This window comes from Pan paniscus, chromosome 9 (assembly GCF_029289425.2).
Source record: "Pan paniscus chromosome 9, NHGRI_mPanPan1-v2.0_pri, whole genome shotgun sequence".
NCBI lineage: Eukaryota > Metazoa > Chordata > Mammalia > Primates > Hominidae > Pan > Pan paniscus.
The window spans coordinates 20,920,362-20,942,123 of record NC_073258.2 but is presented as its reverse complement, the minus strand read 5'-3'; the positions used below and the strand labels follow the sequence as shown (position 1 = coordinate 20,942,123).

The 21,762-nt window shown below is 42.5% G+C and overlaps 1 protein-coding gene across 1 annotated transcript in view; it reads left to right on the top strand.

Annotated features, from left to right (window-relative positions):
* Positions 1–21,762, top strand: part of SPTY2D1 (SPT2 chromatin protein domain containing 1) — a 29,378-nt gene that overhangs the window by 3,416 nt on the left and 4,200 nt on the right. The window contains exons 2-5 of the mRNA XM_003818253.6: positions 15,365–15,479; positions 16,268–17,803; positions 19,874–20,048; positions 20,811–20,888. Coding sequence (XP_003818301.2) covers positions 15,365–15,479; positions 16,268–17,803; positions 19,874–20,048; positions 20,811–20,888 — 1,904 coding nt within the window. The remainder of the gene's footprint in view (positions 1–15,364; positions 15,480–16,267; positions 17,804–19,873; positions 20,049–20,810; positions 20,889–21,762) is intronic.

Here is a 21,762-nt window from a genome sequence, read left to right as displayed (position 1 = left end):
CACAAAAGAAACTATTGAGGAATAGAATAAGACTGTAGTTAAATTTCTTCTTCTTTTTTTTTTTTTTTTTTTTTAAGATAGAGTCTCACTCTGTCGTCCGGGCTGGAGGCTGGAGTGCAGTGGCATGGTCTCGGCTCACTGCAACCTCCACCTGCTGAGTTCAAGCAATTCTCCTGCCTCAGCCTCTTGAGTAACTGGGACTACAGGCACCTGCCACCACATCAAGCTAACTTTTGTATTTTTGGTAGAGACAGGGTTTCACCATATTGGCCAGGCTGGTCTTGAACTCCCTCCTCAAGTCATTCGCCCACCTCGGCTTCCCAAAGTGCTGAAATTACAGGTGTGAGTCACCACACCTGGCCAAATTTCATGCTTTACTTGATTTGCTTTAACTTGATTCATCTAACTGTTCTATTTACTTTTTCCTTATCAGCTTAAAGTAATTTGGACACTTTCAAACATAAGGCATGTTAACACATTTCTAATATACCCAAACCCCGTATTTAGCATATTAACATTTCCCCATATTTATTCCACCTATTTTAAAAGAAATAAAGCTTTTTTTCTTTTTTTGCCATCTATTTTAAAAGAAATAAAGTGTTTGTTGTTTTTTTGTTGTTGTTATCTATTTTAAAAGAAATAAAGCTTTTTCTTTTCTTTTCTTTTTTTTGAGACGGAGTCTCTGTTGCCCAGGCTGGAGTGCAGTGGTGAAATCTTGGCTCACTGCAAGCTCCGCCTCCCAGGTTCAAGCCATTCTCCTGCCTCAGCCTCCTGAGTAGCTGGGAATACAGCGGTGCACCACCACGCCCAGTTAATTTTTTTGTGTTTTTAGTAGAGATAGGGCTGGTATCAAACTCCTGGCCTCAAGTGATCAGCCCACCTCAGCCTCCCAGACTGCTGTGAGTACAGGTGTGAACCACTGAGCCAGGCCTGTCTTGAAATGTTTCTTGACTTCGATGGTAGCTTAAAAGGATACTTGCTTTGTAATAATCTGTTACCCTGTACACTATGTCTATGATATTTCACAATTATAAAAACAAAGAAATAGAGAGTTGGGGACTATCGTATCAATTAACAGCTTTATTTCTGGCCGGGTGCTGTGGCTCACACCTGTAATCCCAGCACTTTGGGAGGCCAGGGTGGGCAGATCACCTGAGATCAGGAGTTTGAGACCAGCCTGGCCAACGTGGTGAAACCCCGTCTCTACTAAAAATACAAAAATTAGCCACGCATGGTGGGGCACACCTGTAATCTCAGCTACTCAGGAGGCTGAGGCAGGAGAATGGCTTGAACTTGAGAGGCGGAGGTTGCAGTAAGACAGAGGTTGCAGTGAGTGGAGATTGTGCCACTGCACTCCAGCCGGGGTGACAGAGCGAGACTCTGTCTCAAATGAAAAGAAAAATAAAATTAAAAAAAGAAAAGACAGCTACATCCCTCCCTGCCCTATACACACCCTGCTGTTATAAATTTACTTGATTAATTGATGTGAGAACCACAGAGGCTTTGCAATAACTAACTAGGCTGCATCTCTCTCTATTGATTGGTTCATTTTTCCCTGTTCGCCAACTTCTCCCACCTTCATTTGGAACCTATCAGAGCTAATGCTCAGAATTTCAGTCTTCAGAGTTCTTGGGTCAGACCTTTACTATGGTAAGGAAATCCAGTGACTAGCGATGATTAGACTAAAATCCAAACACCTGTACAGCCACTTCAGGCCTTCAGACTCTGCAGAGCTTTTTGTTGTTATTTTGAGACGAGTCTCGTTCTGTCACCAGGCTGGAGTGCAGTGGCGCTATCTCTGCTCACTGCAGCCTCCACCTTCTGGGTTCAAGCGATTCTCCTGCCTCAGCCTCCCAAGTAGCTGGGATTACAGGCGCATGCCACCACACCCAGCTAATTTTTGTATTTTTAGTAGAGACGGGCTTTCACCATGTTGGTCAGGATGGTCTCAATCTCCTGAGCTCGTGATCTACCTGCCTCGGCCTCCCAAAGTGCTGGGATTACAGGCATGAGCCACCATGCCCGGCCAGAGCTTTATTTTTATTTTTATTTTTTGAGACAGAGTCTTCCTCTGTCACCAGGCTGAAGTGCAGTGGCATGGTCTTGGCTCACTGTAACCTCCGCCTCCTGGGTTCAAGCCATTCTCTTGGCTCAGCCTCCCGAGTAGCTGGGATTACAGGCACCCACCACCACGCCCAGCTAATTTTTGTATTTTTAGTAGAGATGGGGTTTCACCATGTTGGCCAGGATGATCTCGATCTCCTGACCTTGTGATCCACCCGCCTTGACCTCCCAAAGTGCTGGGATTACAGGCGTGAGCCACCGTGCCCGGCAGAGCTTTATTTTTTAAAGCTACCTATTGTATCTGTCTTGAGAAGCTGTGAGTATTTCCCTAATCATCATTTTTTTGTTTCTTAATTTTTAACAAATAGTTTTTTATGTTAAAGGTAGGATTGCATCAGGCCCAGAAATAGTAGGCACACTGTCATTTCCCAGTGGAAAACTGAATATATAATAACTGCTGATCAAGGTGATGAAACAAGTTGTCGTCACTGGCTCTGTTTATATATAAAGGAGAAAAGATATTTTTGGTAAACTTGCACTTGATTTTTCTCCCTGGGTTCCAGTAGGAAAAACAAAGTAGTTAACTTGTTTTGGTAGAATACTAGAGCTTAGAATGTGGATTCTTACAGGTTTCACATAGCTATAATTTTTTTTTTGAGACAAAGTCTCACTCTGTCGCCCAGGCTGGAATGCAGTGAGCGATCTGGGCTCACTGCAACCTCTGCCACCCGGGGTCAAGCGATTCTCCTGCCTCAGCCTCCTGAGTAGCTGGGACTGCAGCTGCACGCCACCATGCCCAGCTAACTTTTGTATTTTTAGTTAAGAGATGGGGTTTCGCCATGTTGGCCAGGCTGGTCTCGAACTCCTGGCCTCAAGTGATCTGCCTGCCTTGGCCTCACAAAGTGCTGGAATTACAGGCGCGAGCCACCACACCGGGCCATCACATAGCTATAACTGATGGCTTGTAAAGCATAAGCCAACTTATATGGTCTTTCTCCCAGTGAGACTGTGAAAAACAACCAGAAAAGCTGCTGAAGCTCTGGTATGACCTCCACTGCCACAAACCGAAAGGTAAAGGGCAAACCTTCATGTGGTACCAGGTATACCAGAATTTGGGGGTCTGCCTATAGCCCCTTAAGGATAAGAACCATAGGTAGTGAAAGTAAGAGCCCAGGACATTAACTAGGACAGCAAATTCAGATGTCTTCAGGGGCCAGGTAGATAATGTAAATTCTTGAAGTAGTCTGGATAAAAAATGATAGGTGCCAAGCTCCATGTATTTAAAAAAAGCCCACGATTTGCATAGTAGTTACATTTTCTTTTAAAGAACAGTGTGGGCCAACAAAAAGTTTTTGTAGATGTCTTTTTTCTGCAGGTAATGTTTGATCTATAATGGATTGTAACTGGATTGCTCCCCACCCTTGGATCTGTTAACCTTAATAACGAGGTCCTGGCAATATGATATTGAGCTTATTTGAGTGCAGTTTGAGGATGGCTACCTGGGAAGACGCAGACTCCACAAAGCAGACAGATAATCCTACAGCAGAAAATTTCAAAATGTGTGTATTTCAGGATGTATGCATTCTCTTATGTGCCAGATAGTTCTTCTGCCTTACTAAATAGAATATAATGTAATCCAGCCTGTGGCTTTTTTTCTTTATAAACATGATTCTCCACTGGGCTACCCCTATGGGATAGGGGAGCTGTCTTTTAAAACATTCCAGTACCACATCTTTTGATAGCAAGGTCTGATTGCAACCCCCTTTTGAAAGGTCTTGCTAGCTCAGTGTTAAAAAGATCTATGATCATATGCCTGAGAGAAAGGAAAACATACATCCATATAAAAACTTGTACACAAATGTTCACAGCAGCATTATTCATAATAGCCAAATGGAGTACTCCAAAATGGAGAGATCTGAGAATCTTTTATATAGGCAAGGTCTAGGGAAGCTTAACAGGATTTCAGTATTTTCTGTACAAGGTTAATGCATAGTTGCAGCAATTTGGTAGTAGGCAGTGTTTCTTTTTTGGGAAGGGTGTATTTAACATTCCACATTAAGGGTGGAATAGTAAAGGGGTCTCTTATCTCAGTCAGGTTTTTTTTGTTTTGGAGACAGAGTCTTGCTCTGTAGCCTGGGCTGGAGTCCAGTGATGCCACTTCAGCTCACTGCAACCTCTGCCTCCTAGGTTCAAGCAGTTCTCCTGCCTCAGACTCCCGAGTAGCTGGGACTACAGGCATGCACCACCATGCCCAGCTAATTTTTGTATTTTTTTTTTTTTTTTTGAGACGGAGTCTTGCTCTGTTGCCTAGGCTGGGATGCAGTGGCATGATCTCGGCTCACTGCAAGCTCCGCCTCGCGGGCTCACGCCATTCTCCTGCCTCAGCCTCCCGAGTAGCTGGGACTATAGGCATCCGCCACCATGCCCGGCTACTTTTTTTGTATTTTTAGTAGAGACGGGGTTTCACTGTGTTAGCCAGGATGGTCTCGATCTCCTAACCTCATGATCCACCCACCTCGGCCTCCCAAAGTGGTGGAATTACAGGCGTGAGCCACCGTGCCTGGCTAATTTTTGTATTTTTTGGTAGAGATGGGGTTTCACTATGTTGGCCAGTCTGGTCTTGAACTCCTGACCTCAAGTGATCCACCCGCCTTGGCCTCCCAAAGTGCTGGGATTACAGACGTGAGCCACCACTCCCGGTGAAGGGTTTTTTGTTGTTGTTGTTTTTGGAGATGGAGTCTTGCTCTGTCACTCAGGCTGGAGTGCAATGGCATGATCTTGGCTCACTGCAACCTCTGCTACCCAGGTTTAACCCATTCTTTTGCCTCAGCCTTCCAGTCTTTGCTGGGATTACAGGCATGTGCCACCACGCCTGGCTAATATTTTTTTTTTTTTTTTTTGTATTTTTAGTAGAGATGGGGTTTCATCATGCTGGCCAGGCTGGTCTCGAATTCCTGACCTCAGGTGATCCACCCACCTCGGCCTCCCAAAGTGCTGGGATTATAGACATGAGCCACCATGCCTGGCCAAGGGTCTTTTATCTCAGCCATGTAGTCTGAGCCTGGTACAAAAAAATAAGGAAGTTAATTTAAAACAAAAGGTCATTAATTAATAGGTCATGCTCCAAGACTCCGTCTCCAAAGTCAACCTCCTCGGGGCTGAACAACCTTTAGAAGCCCCAAATAGACTCTCCATTTTCTTTCACAGATCTGAAGATGTTGTCTCATGTCTGGGGCAGTGTTGGATTTCTAGCCTAGAGCAGTACCTCTCAACTAGTGTTTTAGGGAGAGGGTCTTTTAGAAACTACTGTTCACCTTTTTCCCATAGAGGTTCTGTTATTTCCCTTCCCCATCACTACCAAGATAATCTCTTTCTGAATAACAATTAACCTTTATAGTGCTTACTCTGTGCCAGGCACTGTTCTAAACACTTTATATATTAATTAATTTAATCATCATAATAACCATATAATGAACAGTATTTTACTAATGAGAAAACTGAGGCCCGTAACTTGCCCATGGTCACAGAGCTAACGCTAGATATGGTAGAGCAGAGAATCTAATCCAGGCAGATTAGCTCCAGAGTTCTTGCTCTTAATCATGAGCTTGTGTTGAATGAGGGGCGTGTACTGAGGATGGTATAGTGAGGAAGGTTGTTACCTACACAGCTTGAACCCATCCAGTTCCCTATCCCCAACTCCAGCCTTAGGCAGTAACTCTGTTTTTTGTTTGTTTGTTTTTGTTTTTTAATGACATTCTTAGTATACAGTAGAGTCTGATGGGAGACAAATGTAAAGGCTGAACCAAAATCATTTGGAAACTGATAGGCAGAAGGATATTTACAGCTTGTTTAGGACAGTGCCAGCATGGTTAACAGAAGTAGAGTCTGAAGGTGAGGGAGGATAAGATAGAAGTTTGGTTGTAGACCTTTCTGAAGTACTGGCATTATCCAAATGGCAGGTGGAAATTAGGGAAAGGAGGTTAGAACTAGAGATCCAAGTGTTGGAGTTAAATTAAAAACTAGAGATGAAAGTGGTGGAGCCAGGCATTGTGGCTCACGCCTGTAATCCCAGCTCTTTGGGAAGCTGAGGTGGGCAGATCATGAGGTCAGGCGTTCGAGACCAACCTGGCCAACGTGGTGAAACCTGTCTCTACTAAAAATACAAAAGATTACCTGGGTGTGGTGGCAGGTGCCTATAATCAGTCCCAGCTACTTGGGAGGCTGAGGCAGGAGAATTGCTTGAACCCAGGAGGTGGAGGTTGCAGTGAGCCGAGACCACGCCACTGTACTCCAGCCTGGGCGTTCGAGACCAACCTGGCCAATGTGGTGAAACCTGTCTCTACTAAAAATACAAAAGATTGCCTGGGTGTGGTGGCAGGTGCCTATAATCAATCCCAGCTACTTGGGAGGCTGAGGCAGGAGAATTGCTTGAACTCAGGAGGTGGAGGTTGCAGTGAGCCGAGACCACGCCACTGTACTCCAGCCTGGGCAACAGAGCGAGACTCCATCTCAAAAAAAAAAAAAAAGAAAGTGTTGGAGTTAAATTAGAAGTGACCAGCATGGGCAACAAAGTGAGGCCCCCCCCCATCTCTACAAAAAATACAAAAATTATTAATAGCCAGTTGTGGTGGTGTGTGCTTGTAGTCCCAGTTACTCGGGAAGCTAAGGTGGGAGACTCACTGGAGCCCAGGAGTTTGAGGCCACAGTGAGCCAAGGTCATGCCACTGTACTCCAGCCGCCTGGGTGACAAATCAAGCAAGACCCTATGTATTTCTAAAAAAAAAAAAAATGAGATGTGTTGTAGTGAGAACATTTTGGGGCTGAGTTAGGCGATCTGGATTCTAATTCAGACTCTGCTATAAACCGTGTGATTGCCAGTAAATACACAGGTGTTCTGGGCCATTTCTAACATAGAGGTTGGACTAGAGACTCCATGAGACACCTATCTGATATTATTACATTTTATAATCAGGTATGTTTTTGTAAACACAATAACAGTAAAATTTACATTTAACTCCATAGCAATTATGAATAGCATCTTTTGGGGCAGGTTATTAATTTTTATCTTCTTAGCCATCCAGCTAAGCAGTTCTAATGGAACCATTGGTTTTCCAGGCCTACTTTCTTTCTCTGACTCTGATGTTCTGAGAAAATTTTTAAAAACTGTGGTGATTATTAAAGTTAAGGATGCAGCATTCTTTGAATATTCCTAACTCCTAATTCTAACCAGTTATAAATCTCTTATGTAAAGCCATCAAGAAATTTATATTTTCTACAGTTGAAACAATATGTTATCTCCTGGGTAAAGAACAGCTTTCATGGAGGAATTGACTTTTTTTTTTCTTGAGACGGAGTCTCGCTCTGTCGCCCAGGCTGGAGTGCAATGGCGCGATCTTGACGGACCACAACCTCTGCCTCCTGGGTTCAAGCAATTCTCCTGCCTCAGCCTCCCGAGTAGCTGGGATTACAGGCAATGCGCCATCCCGCCTGGGTAGTTTTGTATTTTTAGTAGAGATGGGGTTTCTCCATGTTGGTCAGGCTGGTGTTGAACTCCCAACCTCAGGTGATCCACCCACCTCAGCCTCCCAAAGTGCTGGGATTACAGACGTGAGCCATCACGCCTGGCCAGGGATTGACTATCGATTCCAACATAACATACAGTAGTTGGTGTACACATGTTTCTAGACTGATGTCTCCTTATTTTCTTAATCTGGCCTAGATGATACAGTTTAAATGCAAGGAACAGATATGTTTTAAAGTGGCTTAATATTTTCTAAAGCTCTTGGCTTCAGAGTTACAAATCTTGGCAAAATCTCTGATGTTGTATTTAAATGACAAGCTTCACTGTGGTGGATCATTCATTGGGGTGTAGCAGAATGACTGAGTTGGCTTGCAGTGTAATAAAATGGATATGCTTAGGATAAAAGAAACTCTTGTCCAGCTGCTTTCCATGAAGCTCAAACAATGAAGCGGCCTGGTGCCTTGACTCAGATTCAGAATTGATGGGTGCATCCTGATGTGCTGCTGCTAGAGCTAAATATGACCATGTGATGCGAGGGGAAGTGCCAAATAGTTCTTCTGGGTTATTAAATAGAATATAATGTAATCCAGCCTGAAGCTTTTTTTTTTTTTGTCTCTCTTTTTAAAAATGTTTCTCCACTGGGCTGCCCCTCTGGGGAACTGTCTTTTAAAATATTCCATTACAACACATCTTTTGATACCAGGGTCTATTGCAACCCCCTTTTGAAAGGTCTTGCCTGCTCAATGAGAAAAAGATCTGTGGTCATATACCTAAGAGAAAGGAAAATGTGCATCCACATAAAAACTTCTACACAAATGTTCACAGCAGCATTATTCATAATAGCCAAAAAGTAGAGACAATCCTAATATTCAGTTGATGAATATAAAAATAATGCATGGTATATCTATACAATGGAATATTATTCAGCCACAAAAAGGAAGGAAATATTGATACATGCTACAACATGAACTTTGAAAACATGCTGAGTGAAAGAAGCCAGATACAAAAGGCCACTGTATCTGTCAGTGTTCTCCATGGAACCAGTAGGATTTATTTTAGGGAATTGAATATGGAGGCCTGACAAGTCTGAAATTTCTCGGGCAGGCCAGCAGGCTGGAAAATCAGGCAGGAGTTCATGCTGTAGTCTTGAGATAGAACTCCTTTTCTTAGAAGCCTCGGGTTTTGCCCTTATGCCTTCATTGGCATGATTGGATGAGACCCATCCACATTATGGAGGGTAGTATTCTTTACCTAAAGTCAACTGATTGTAGATATTATATCTACAAAATACCTTCATAGTAATGCTTAATGTTTGATTAAATAACTGGGTATTATAGCCTAGTCCAATTGACATATAAAATTAACCATCATAGCTACATATTATACGATTTCATTTGTATGAAATGTCCAGAATTGGTAAATGCATAGAGACAGAATGTAGATTAGCGTTTGCCAGGGGCTGAGGGGAGACAAGAACATGGAGTCATTGCTAAAGCTAAGAGATTTTTTGGGAGAATGATTAAAATTTTCTGGAATCAGATGGTGGTGTTGGTTATACTCTGTGGATGCAGTTGACCCTTCAACAACATAGGTTTGAACTGTGTGGACCCACTTATACATGGATTTTTTTCCAATAAGTGTTTTTTAAATTTGTGACAATTTAAAAAAACCTGCAGATGAACATAGCCTAGAAATATTGAAAAGAATTAAGAAAAAAGTATATCAGGATTCATAAAATGTATGTTAATTGACTATGTTATCAGTAAGGCTTCTGGTCAACTTTGAGTTGTTAGTAAAGTTTTTAGGCAGTCAGAAGTTATACATGGAATGTTGTTGTTGTTGTTGTTGTTGTTTTGAGACAGAGTTTTGCTCTTGTTGCCCAGGCTGGAGTACAGTGGCGCGATCTCAGCTCACTGCAACCTCCACCTCCTGGGTTCAAGCGATTCTCCTGCCTTAGCCTCCTGAGTAGCTGGGATTATAGGTGCGTGCCATCACGCCCAGCTAATTTTTTGTATTTTTAGTAGAGATGGGATTTCATCATGTTCATCAGGCTGGTCTCGAACTCCTGACCTCAGGTGATCTGCCCGCCTCAGCCTCCCGAAGTGCAGGGATTACAGGGGTGAGCCACCGCGCCCAGCCGGAATTTTTTCTTACCACACAGGGTGGTGGCATCCCATGCTACCATGTTTAAAGGTCAACTGTATATCAAAAACCATTTAATTGTATACATTAAATGGATGAATTTTGTGGTATATGAACTTTATCTCAAAGATTTTATTTTTGAGACAGAGTCTTGCTCTGTCACCCAGGCTGGGGTACAGTGGCACAATCATGGCTCACTGCAGCCTCCACCTCCTGGGCGGAAGCCATCCTCCCACATCAGCTGTGTAGCTGGGACTACAGACGTGCGTCACAGTGTCCGGCTAATTTTTGTATATTTTGTAGAGATGGGGGTCTCATTATGCTGCCCAGGCTAGTTTCGAACTCCTGGGCTCAATCAGTCCTTCCACCTCAGCCTCCCAAAGTGTTGGGATTACAGACATGAGCCACCATGCCTGGCCATTCAAAGATATTTCCAAAAATATAAAGATGATCTCTAGTGACCCAGTCTTTTTTTTAGGTTGTGAACCTAAACTTTGTCTAAGGGTGTTTTAATATCGTATTGGTATTTGTGCCGTTGAGGTTTTTTTTGGTTTTGGTTTTGGTTTTTTGTTTTTTGTTTTTTTTTTGAGATAGGGTCTTACTCTGTTGTTCAGGCTGGAGTGCCATAGCACAACCATGGCTCACTGCTGCCTCGACCTCCCTGGCTGAGACAATCCTCCTGCCTCAGCCTCCCGAGTAGCTGGGACCACAGGCATATGCCACTGTGCCCAGCTAATTTTTAAATTGTTTGGAGAGACAGGGTCTCCCTATATTGCCCACGCTGGTCTGGAACTCCTGTGCTCAAGCGATCCTCTCAAATTAGCCTCCCAAAGTGCTGGAATTACAGGTGTGAGCCACTATGCCTGGCCTGAGTACATTTTTTAAGCTGCAGAGGATATAAGAAATTAATTGATTATGGCTCAGTTCATATAAACAAGATTAAGCCTCATTAAAGCAGTGCTGACCTTGCCTTACTGCTAGCCTTTTAAGTTGTTGAAGATCAACAAAATAGACATTGTATAGATTTATTGAATTTCTGCTGCATCATAAGGACAGTACAACAAGTACTGCAAAGTTGTTGGGTTAAATGTGAGACCAGCTTAAGTATCCTTAATGATTAGAGCTGTTTAAAAAGGCAGAATTTGAAGTTGACTTATAAATTGATGAGAATAGGTGTATACTTTGAAAAAAAGCTAAAAGTAGCCTTTGTTATTCTTTTCAAAGCAAATCTGAGTTCCTGAACACCACCTTACTTGTTTTTCTGCCTTTCCTGTATTTTTGTTCCCTAAGTCAGTGTTTCTTTTCTTTTCTTTTCTGTTTTTCGAGACAGAGTTTCACTCTTCTCACCCAGGGTAGAGTACAATCACCCAGGCTGAAGTGCAGTGGTGCGATCTCGGCTCACTGCAACCCTTCACCTCCTGGGTTCAAGCAATTACTGCCTCAGCCTCCAGAGTAGCTGGGATTACAGGTGCCCACCACCACGCCTGGCTAATTTTTGTATTTTGATGGGGTTTCACCAAGTTGACCAGGCTGGTCTCGAACTCCTGACCTCAGGTGATCCACCCGCTTCAGCCTCCCAAAGTGCTGGGATTACAGGCGTGAGCCACCACGCCCGGCCTCAGTCAGTGTTTTTAAAGAGCAGCACATATAGGGCCTGGATATAAATGGTATACAAATATACCATTTAAAATATTTCTACATTTTTTTACAAATAAAATATTTTTTATTTTAATAGTATGTATTTTTTTTTTGAGATAGGGTCTTGCTCTGTTGCCCAGGCTGGAGTGCAGTGGCGCGATCTCGGCTCACTGCAAGCTCCGCCTCCCGGGTTCACGCCATTCTCCTGCCTCAGCCTTCCGAGTAGCTGGGACTACAGGCGCCCACCACCACGCCTGGCTAAGTTTTTTGTATTTTTAGTAGAGACAGGGTTTCACCGTGTTGGCCAGGATGGTCTCAATCTCCTGACCTCATGATCCGCCCACCTTGGCCTCCCAAAGTGCTGGGATTAAAGGTGTCAGCCACCGTGCCCGGCTTAATAGTATGTATTTTTATATGAATTGGAAAAATATAACTAGTTGTTCAAGTCAGTCATTTTGTGGATATTATTGCTGAGGTAAAGCTATAATAATGGCTCATGATGTTTTTGTTTTTGTTTTTTTGAGACCGAGTCTCACTCTGTTGCCCAGGCTGGAATGCAGTGGCGTGATCTTGGCTCACTACAACCTCTGCCTCCTGGGTTCAAGTGATTCTCGTGCTTCAGCCTCCCAACTGGCTGGGACTACAGGCGTGAGCCACCATGCCTGGGTAATTTTTGTACTTTTAGTGGAGGCAGGGTTTCACCAGAGTTCGAGGCCAGGCTGGTCTCGAACTCCTGACCTCAAGTGATCTGCCCGCCTCGTCCTCCCAAAGTGCTGGGATTACAGGCGTGAACCACCGCACCCGGCCAACTCTGTATGTTTTTTTAAATTAGTAAGTAATGGTAGGGGTAGTATACCACAAAGGCAAAAATCATAAAGGTAGTATGCAAATGACTGAAGCTTACTGAACACTGCATTAAACTATGCCCCATTGACACTGATGTTTTCCCTTTTGGATACCAGTATTCAGTCAAGAGCAGCTTTTTGGTTTGTCATATCCCACTTTCTATCTCTTGCAGTCCCAGGTTAAGACAAAAGATACCTATCCCAAAATCATGTTAGATAGTGCTCAATGCTGGGTTATTTGGACAGCAAACCAGTCCTGTTTAAAATAAGTAACGCTAATATATGTATTTGCATTTTTCTTGGGGAAAACCTTGTATGGGGCTTTGATTTGTATGGGGCTTTGTAACTCTATGAGCTATATAATGGACAGGGACAGGAAATTTTTGTTTTTTGTTTATTGAGACGGAGTCTTGCTCTGTCACCAGGCTGGAGTGCAGTGGCGCGATTTTGGCTCACTGCAGCCTCCGACTCCCTGGTTCAAGCAATTCTCTTGCCTCATCCTCCCAAGTAGCTGGGCTTACAGGCAGGCACCACCACGCCCAGCTAATTTTTGTGTTTTTAGTAGAGATGGAGTTTTACCATGTTGGCCAGGATGGTCTCGATCTCTTGACCTTGTGATCCGCCTGCCTCAGCCTCCCAAAGTTCTGGGATTACAGGCGTAAGTCACTGCACCCAGCCTTTTTTTTTTTTTTTTTTAAAGAGATGAGTTCTCACCATGTTGTCCAGGCTGGCGTCTTAACTCCTGGGCTCAAGCGGTCCTCCCGCCTCAGCCTCCCAAAGTGCTAGGATTACAGGCTTGAGCCACTGCGCCTGGCCAGGAAAATCTTAAGTGTTAGTGAAAAAAAATCCACCTTCTTCTGCTTCCAAATCCCTTAATGGGATGGAGTGGAGTGAGTGTGTGCCTCTGCTTATGAGTTTTTTTCTATGTCTTCATTTGAATCATATTCATGGTGCCCTTTCCACAATGAAAATGTAAGTTCCTTGTGATTAATACCTATGTTTGTGGTTCTTTTCTTGTAAACAAGGGCAATTTTATATATATCTAGTTAGGTTAGCAGTATTACTTCTCCTTTCTCCTCTCCCTTCTCCCTTTTCTCCTTTAAATATTGAGCCCCTATCCACTATGGAAAGAGTCTAAAATTAAATTTACAAAGATATGGACTTTAAAGGATCTCACTGTGGCCTAGCCAAGGTGACTGGGAAAGAAATCTGGATGCTGTCTTGGGACTTCTCTCTATTAGGGATATGTCACTTCTCAGCATTGCTATCATGTGAGATTTTCAGGTTGGATTAGAGCCTGCTTCCTTGGCCAGCTGCTTTGTTGGCAGACTAATTTAGTTGAAACTTCCAGCCTGTTTCAAGATACGTCGTATTTGGCAGCCTTATAGTAAGCACATATCGTTTGGTTTTCCTCCAAGAATTTCATACATATTTGGGAATACTTTTTTGGTTCCTAAGTTGTTCCTAAGTTGTCTCAATTTGTTCTTGGACATGTTTCTTTTTCTGCTAGCCACAGCAACAGGTACGTTAGATGAGAATGCATCTGCCTAACAAAACAAAAAAAGGAAGATACTTTAAAAATCTTATTTCCTGGATTTAATGTGGAATGGTCGTAGAGGTGAATCATCCCTGGTCTGAATTTATTTTAGCTCTATGTTCATCATATTTCTCTCATAATAGGTACTTATAAAGTGGAAATATTTTTCCTTTTGTAGTTCAAATTAACATTACTTGAGTTTAGTAATTTCTTGATGCAGTTACATAAAAACTGAGGTCCAGAGACTTCATCTGTGCCAGGATAATGTAAGCTTTTTTTGGGTGTTATAGGAACCTGTCTAAAAAGGAGGTTGTGAGGCAAATTAACATTTAGTGAACATAAGAGCTACAGTTAAAGGTTGCTGGGAATTGGGCCTTTATTGCATAGATTTTTTGAAATGCTTTTTTGCTATGGTTTGCCCCAGCCTTTGTGTGTGGTCAAAGTAAAACCTCAGTGTTTCCGTGTTCTAAGCAAAATAAAACATGTAGCTATGAGTCTCTACTAGAATGTCATCTGGAGTAGTCAGGAGAGAAAATAGTTGTGAGGAGTAGTTTTTTCTGTTCGTTTGAAAAGTTGGACTTTGAAATGCTTCTTTCTAAGGCAGGCTATTTTTAAACCCAGAATTTTATACATTTACTTACTTACTTACTTACTTATAGATTGATTGATTGAGACGGAGTTTTGCTCTGTTGTCCAGCCTGGAGTGCAGTGGCGCAATCTCGGCTCACTGCAACCTCTGCCTCCTGGGTTCAAGCCATTCTCCTGCCTCAGCCTCCTAAGCAGCTGGGATTACGGGTGTGCGCCACCATGCCTGGCTAATTTTTGTATTTTTAGTAGAGACGGAGTTTCGCTATGTTGGCCAGGCTGGTTGCTAACTCCTGACCACAGGTAATCCTCCCACCTCAGCCTCCCAAAGTGTTGGAATTATAGGCGTGAACCACCGCACCTGGCCTAAATCAGATTTTTTTTTTTTTTTTTTTTTTTGAGACAGAGTCTTACTTTGTCGCCCGGGCTACAGTGCAGTGGCACAATCTCGGCTCACTGCAACCTCTGCCTCCCGGGTTCAAGCAATTCTTCTGCCTCAGCCTCCTGAGTAGCTGGGATTACAGGCACCCGCCACTACGCCCAGCTAATTTTTTGTGTTTTTAGTAGGGATGGGGTTTCACCATGTTGGCCAAGCTGATCTCGAACTCCAGATCTCATGATTCGCCCGCCTCCGCCTCCCAAAATGCTGAGATTACAGGCATGAGACCCTGAGCCCAGCCTAAATCAGAATTTTAAAACACAAATAATCGATTCTTCTAAGTGGTGATTTCATTTAGTTACCCAGTCCAGGTTCTTTTTTGGAAAATAGCCTGAAAGTGTTTCTGTGAATTGTTCATTTATGCATTATTTTGGGATGTTACCTGGAAACTTTGTACCCCAAAATCACCATACGTAATAAATAGTCTGAAATTTTATAGCTAAGCTTTATTATGGGTTATATGATCTCTCAATTATTCAGAATAGGTTTCACAGTTAACATTTATACCTCTTATTACCTGGCACAGTGCCTTATACCTAATAATGTATTTTAAAAGTTGAATTGCTTGTAACTTTTACTGTTTTTGTTTTTAGAAAAGGTATAGTTTGGCAGTGGGGCCTCCAAAAAAAGACCCAAAAGTTAAAGGTGTCCAATCAGCAGCTGTACAAGCTTTTCTTAAAAGGAAAGAAGAGGAGCTGAGACGAAAAGGTATGTATCTATAGCCTTATTCTCAATTTTAAAGTATTCCATCTTCACCATCTAGCTTGTACTAAACCAGCGGCTGTTTATAAAAACATAACAGGCCAACAGATTTGGGAGGGTGTGTGTGTGTGTGTGTGTGTGTGTGTGTGTGTGTGTGTGTCCAGGTTAACTGACTGTATTCATGGCTTTACATATGTTATCTCGATCATTTGTATAAACGTTTTCCTTTTTTCTCCCCTTGAAGTAACAGCTTTTTGGGGGTTAGTAGCCATGTCTTCTAATTGGCCATAGTAAGTCCCCAGTAAGAACTCCATTCTTTCTTTAATCTTGGTTCTGAAAGTGTTTCTACCCATTTTGTATTTTAATTTTTATTAACAGAATGCTATCTAAAAGGCTAAAATAGAGATAAGTTTTAAAGTCTTTATTTCGAATAGTTCTACTTCATGCAAATACAAAGAAACTGATTCAATATGTTTAAGTATTCATTGAATCATAATTAGTAACAACTACTAAGTGGATACTAATGTTCTCTTAACTTGGTAATGTATTTGGTTTGAAGTATTTTGTATATTTAAAGCTGAAAACCAAGTCTCCCACTTGCTTAGTCATATAGAAAAACCCATATGTCTCCCACTCATTATGTAAAGATGACTCAATTGATACTTGTTCAAATGACTTCCTCATTTGATTCCTAGATGTCTTCAAACTGTAACCTGAACATTGTGTTTTGACTTGAGCATACTGCAATCTTGAGATCTCGAAGTAATAACATATTCTTGTTTTGTCCCTTTTAGCCTTAGAGGAGAAAAGGAGAAAAGAGGAACTAGTGAAAAAGCGAATTGAGCTCAAACATGACAAGAAAGCAAGAGCTATGGCCAAGAGGACAAAGGATAATTTCCATGGTTACAATGGGATTCCTATTGAGGAAAAGTCAAAGAAGAGGCAGGCAACAGAAAGCCATACCAGCCAAGGAACCGACCGAGAGTATGAAATGGAAGAAGAGAATGAATTCCTGGAGTACAATCACGCAGAGTCAGAGCAGGAGTATGAGGAAGAGCAAGAACCTCCCAAAGTTGAAAGCAAACCAAAGGTCCCCCTTAAAAGTGCCCCACCACCCATGAACTTCACTGATTTACTCAGGCTGGCTGAGAAAAAGCAGTTTGAACCAGTGGAAATCAAGGTAGTGAAGAAATCAGAAGAGCGACCTATGACTGCAGAAGAACTTAGGGAGCGAGAATTCCTTGAACGAAAGCATAGGAGAAAAAAACTTGAGACAGATGGAAAACTACCTCCAACTGTGTCCAAAAAGGCACCCTCTCAGAAAGAAAGTGTGGGCACAAAACTTAGCAAAGGTTCTGGAGACAGGCATCCTTCTTCCAAAGGAATGCCCCTTCCTCATGCTGAGAAGAAATCAAGACCCAGCATGGCCAATGAGAAACACCTCGCTTTGTCTTCATCCAAATCCATGCCAGGAGAGAGGATCAAGGCAGGATCTGGCAATAGCTCCCAACCCTCACTTCGTGAGGGCCATGACAAACCTGTTTTTAATGGAGCTGGAAAGCCTCATTCCAGCACCTCTTCACCAAGTGTCCCAAAGACTTCTGCTAACAGGACTCAGAAATCTGCTGTTGAGCACAAAGCCAAAAAATCTCTGTCCCATCCTAGCCATTCCAGGCCTGGGCCCATGGTCACCCCACACAATAAGGCTAAGAGTCCAGGTGTCAGGCAGCCAGGCAGCAGCTCTAGCTCAGCCCCTGGGCAGCCCAGCACAGGGGTTGCTCGACCCACAGTTAGTTCTGGCCCTGTGCCTAGGCGCCAGAATGGCAGCTCCAGCTCAGGACCTGAGCGATCAATCAGTGGATCCAAGAAGCCAACCAATGACTCAAATCCCTCTAGGCGGACAGTCAGTGGTACATGTGGCCCTGGACAACCTGCAAGCAGCTCAGGTGGCCCTGGGCGACCCATCAGTGGTTCAGGTAGTTCTGCAAGACCCTTGGGCAGCTCTCGTGGCCCTGGCCGGCCTGTGAGCAGTCCACATGAACTTCGACGACCAGTGAGTGGCTTGGGCCCCCCGGGGCGGTCTGTCAGTGGCCCTGGGAGATCCATAAGTGGCTCAATTCCAGCTGGACGGACTGTCAGTAATTCAGTCCCAGGAAGACCAGTGAGCAGCTTGGGACCTGGGCAAACAGTTAGTAGCTCAGGTCCCGCTATAAAGCCTAAGTGCACTGTTGTCTCCGAAACAATTTCTTCCAAGAATATCATTAGCCGGTCCAGCAATGGACAGATGAATGGAATGAAGCCTCCCCTATCTGGCTACAGAGCTGCCCAAGGTAAAATTTCCCCTCACCCGAAAGAGTATATATTTGTCATTAGGAAATTGGAAAGAGTTTTTATATTATCAGGGACCCTTTGAACCCCTCATGTGCTGTCCTTTAATGTGCTGTAGTGTTGATAGAATCGTGATGTTTTATCTGCCTTGTGGTTGAGAGTTCCTTGTTTTTTTGTTTTTGAGACAGGGTCTTGCTCTGTTGCCCAGGCACAATCACAGGCTCAAGCAGTTCTCCCACCTTAGCTTCCCAGGTAGCTGGGACTATAGGCGTGTGCCACCATGCCTGGCTAACTTTTTATTTTTTATAGAGATGGGGTTTCAATATGTTGCCTATACTAGTTTCTAACTCCGGGGCTCAGAGATCCGCCTTCCTCAGCTTCGCAAAATACTGGGATTATAGTCATGAGTCACTATTCCCTGCTGAGAGTTCCTTTAATGGCTTGGAAAGGTCTTTAGAAAGAGACTTGTCTAGGATCTCTGTGTTCACCCTTGAAATGTCCCCAAGTGTGATAAACTTAGCTTTGTGATTTGTGAACATTCAGGGTGAATGTACGTGACTTACATATGTATGCTACAATGGATGAATTAATCTACTTTTTCCTGAGGACTAAAGAGACCTGTCTTCAAGGATCAGAGTATAATCGGAAGCTTATTCAGCAGATATTTCTTGGGCACCCGTTATGTGCCAGGAACTGTTTTTAGATTGTACTTGTGTTTCTGCTTGTTATAATGGTTAGTATCAAGATCCTAAACACCGATCCTTCAGAAATCTGCTGTCCCAAGGTATATGATCATTGGTGGCACCTGCTAGCTGCTAGGTCGTACTTGCTTTATGCTAATAGACATTTATTAAAGCACTTGTTAGGCTCCACGGAGAATATAAAAAGGAACCAATGATTGAATTACTTGTTTTAAATTTCCTAGTTCAACTAGACCATTGATTCTTAACAAGGGCAATTTTGCCCTCCAGGGGACTTTTGGCAATCGTCACAACTGGGGATGGGGGATGCCACTGGCATCTACTGAATAGAGGACAGGGATGCTGCTGACAAACAATGCATGGGATAGCCCCCTGACAGCAAAGAATTATCTGGTCCGAAATGTCATTGAGCTAAGGTTGAGAAACTAAGCTAGGGAGACAAGCCATGCATATTAAAAACAACCGTAGAAGAACAAAAGAAGTGTCTGTAATCAAAAACTAGAAAGTAGTTGTTCCCAGATCCTGGGCTGTTGATCAATGCCTGTCTTTTGCAAAGTTTTTATCAGTCTTTTGGTAAAATGACAAAAATAAGGATAATGTAGTGAGTTTTTCCTACAGTCAAACTTACTCAGTTTGAACAATATAATTCTGAGAGTCATTCATACTTCATTCAACTTTAAATTTTTAAATGAAATTGTGATTATAGTAGATGGTAGTTGCTACTTTTGGTGTCTTGGCAAAAGTTAATGATTCTGTGGAGGTTTGTAAATTGTATTTATTTTTAGAAATTTTACTGATTTTGGCCGGGCGTGGTGGCGCCGCCTATAATCCCAGCACTTTGGGAGGCCAAGGCAGACAGATCACCTGAGGTCGGGAGTTCGAGACCAGCCTGACCAACGTGGAGAAACCCCATCTCTACTAAAAATACAAAATTAGCCAGGCGTGGTGGCACATGCCTATAATCCCAGCTACTCGGGAGGCTGAGGCAGGAGAATTGCTTGAACCTGGGAGGCAGAGGTTGCAGTGAGCCGAGATGGCACCATTGCACTCCAGCCTAGGCAACAAGTGAAACTCTGTCTCAAAAAAAAAAAAAAGAAAGAAAGAAATTTTATGATCTTATAAATTCAGAAATATTGGCACTACTAAGCTAGAAAATGTAACAAGATATTTCTGGTAAGCCCTGGGATAAAACAGGAGTTCTGTTCCTTCTGGATACCATGACACAGCAAGGATGACGGCTCTGCGCTGAGGGCCAGCCTGCTTGCTCTGGTTTTAAAGGATACCATCTTGATGACTCACAATTTCAGTTTACATAGAACTGCATTGGAACTATTTTAAATTGTAATATTCTTATAAATAATGGTTTCTTAGGTCCTCAAAGGCTTCCCTTCCCTAGTGGTTACAAAAGGCAGCGAGAATATGAAGAGGAAGATGACGATGATGATGAATACGACTCTGAAATGGAAGATTTTATTGAAGATGAAGGAGAGCCTCAGGAAGAAATATCCAAGCACATTAGAGAAATCTTTGGTTATGACCGAAAAAAGTAAGACTAAAGAAGATTCAGATAACTATGACATCCTTTTTTTATTTTGAATAATTCATGTCATGGGGTAATAAACTAATAGTGGAGGCACTGAATACAATTCTTAATTAGGAACCCTTGGGTGATTGTTATTTAAATAAATGTACTCTTTTAGCACTAAATATTTTATATTTAATTCAAAATAGTTTCTGTAGTTATTTGCATGAGGAACAAAAAATAACCCTTTTAAATTGTTATTCTTATAAGATATATATTTAGTGAGATGGAAGCAGCTTAGTGTAGTAGAAGTAGATTGGCTCTTGAAAGAACAAGCTGTATGTTCTTGGTCAGTCTGTTAACCCAACTGCTTCAGTTTCCTCTGGTCTAAAGTCTTTCCCCACCTCATGATGGTCATGAAGCTCAAATTAGATTATTATATATAAAATAATTTTCAAATATACTGTGCCTTCAAATTTTAATATTATAAATTATCAAGTAAATGTAGGTGAGTGAGTTGAGGAAGCACTGTAGGATCGGTACCTTCATGAACATTAGCTTCAGAATAGTTGCCCTCTGAGGGTAATAAGGGCTTATCTAAAACTTGTCTTTACTTCAGAAACCTATCCATCCTCCACTCCCCTCACTCGCTGCCAAGCAAGGAGTAATTCTAAATGTGTGCTTGATTTAGTTTTAAAGGAGATATTGATTTTTTAAATGAGAGGACGTAGTTCCTTTAGAAAATTGAAGTTTTCTCTTTTTATCATTTTGATTTCCTTTTATCAGATACAAAGATGAAAGTGATTATGCCTTACGTTACATGGAAAGTAGTTGGAAAGAGCAGCAGAAGGAAGAAGCAAAGAGGTAAGCATAAAATTTAACATACTTGTGCAAAAATGTCCTAAAAATTCCTTTCTGCTTATTGCTACAATTGCACCATTGGGAACTGGGGCTTTGGGCCAGAGAATTCTGGATTCCAATCCTGTTTACTAGCTGTGGGGCCTTGGACAAATTCCTTAACAGTTCTGTTTTTTCACTGGTTTTTGTTTTTTTTGTTTTTTAACAGAGATGGGGTCTCGCTATGTTGACCAGGCTAGTCTCAAACCCCTGGCCTCAAGTGATCCTCCCATCTCAGCCTCCCAAAGTGCTGGGATTACAGGCATGAGCCACTGCACTGGACCATCACTGTTTTTTTTGTTTGTTTTGTTTTTAAGAGATGGGGTCTTGCTTTGTTATCCAGGCTGGTCCCAAAGTCCTGGGCTCAAGCAATCCTCCTGCCTTAGCCTCACAAAGTGTTGGGATTATAGGTGTGAGCCACCATGCCTAGCCTATTTTCTTTTGTAAAATGAGAATATACTGTTTTACTCATTTAAGTATAATGAGGATTAAGACGTGTACAAGATGCCTAGTGCAGTGCCTTACATGTGTGGATATACAGTAAATGTTAGATGCTTTCCCTAATCCTGTTGTAGCAAATTCTTGCTTTTTTTTCTGCATCAGACACATCTCAATCTTGGTAACCTGTAACATTGCTGGCCTCAGGGATGTAGGTATATTACATTTCCTCTGATTTCTGTTTGGCTATCTGATAGTAAGCTAATGATACTTTCTCTATTGGGGTAAAAAGTAATTACTTTGTTTATAGTATTGTTGTTGTTTTTTGTTTTTTTTTTTAAGAGACAGGGTCTTGCTCTGTCGCCAAGGCTGGAGTGCGGTGGCATGATCACGGCTCACTGCA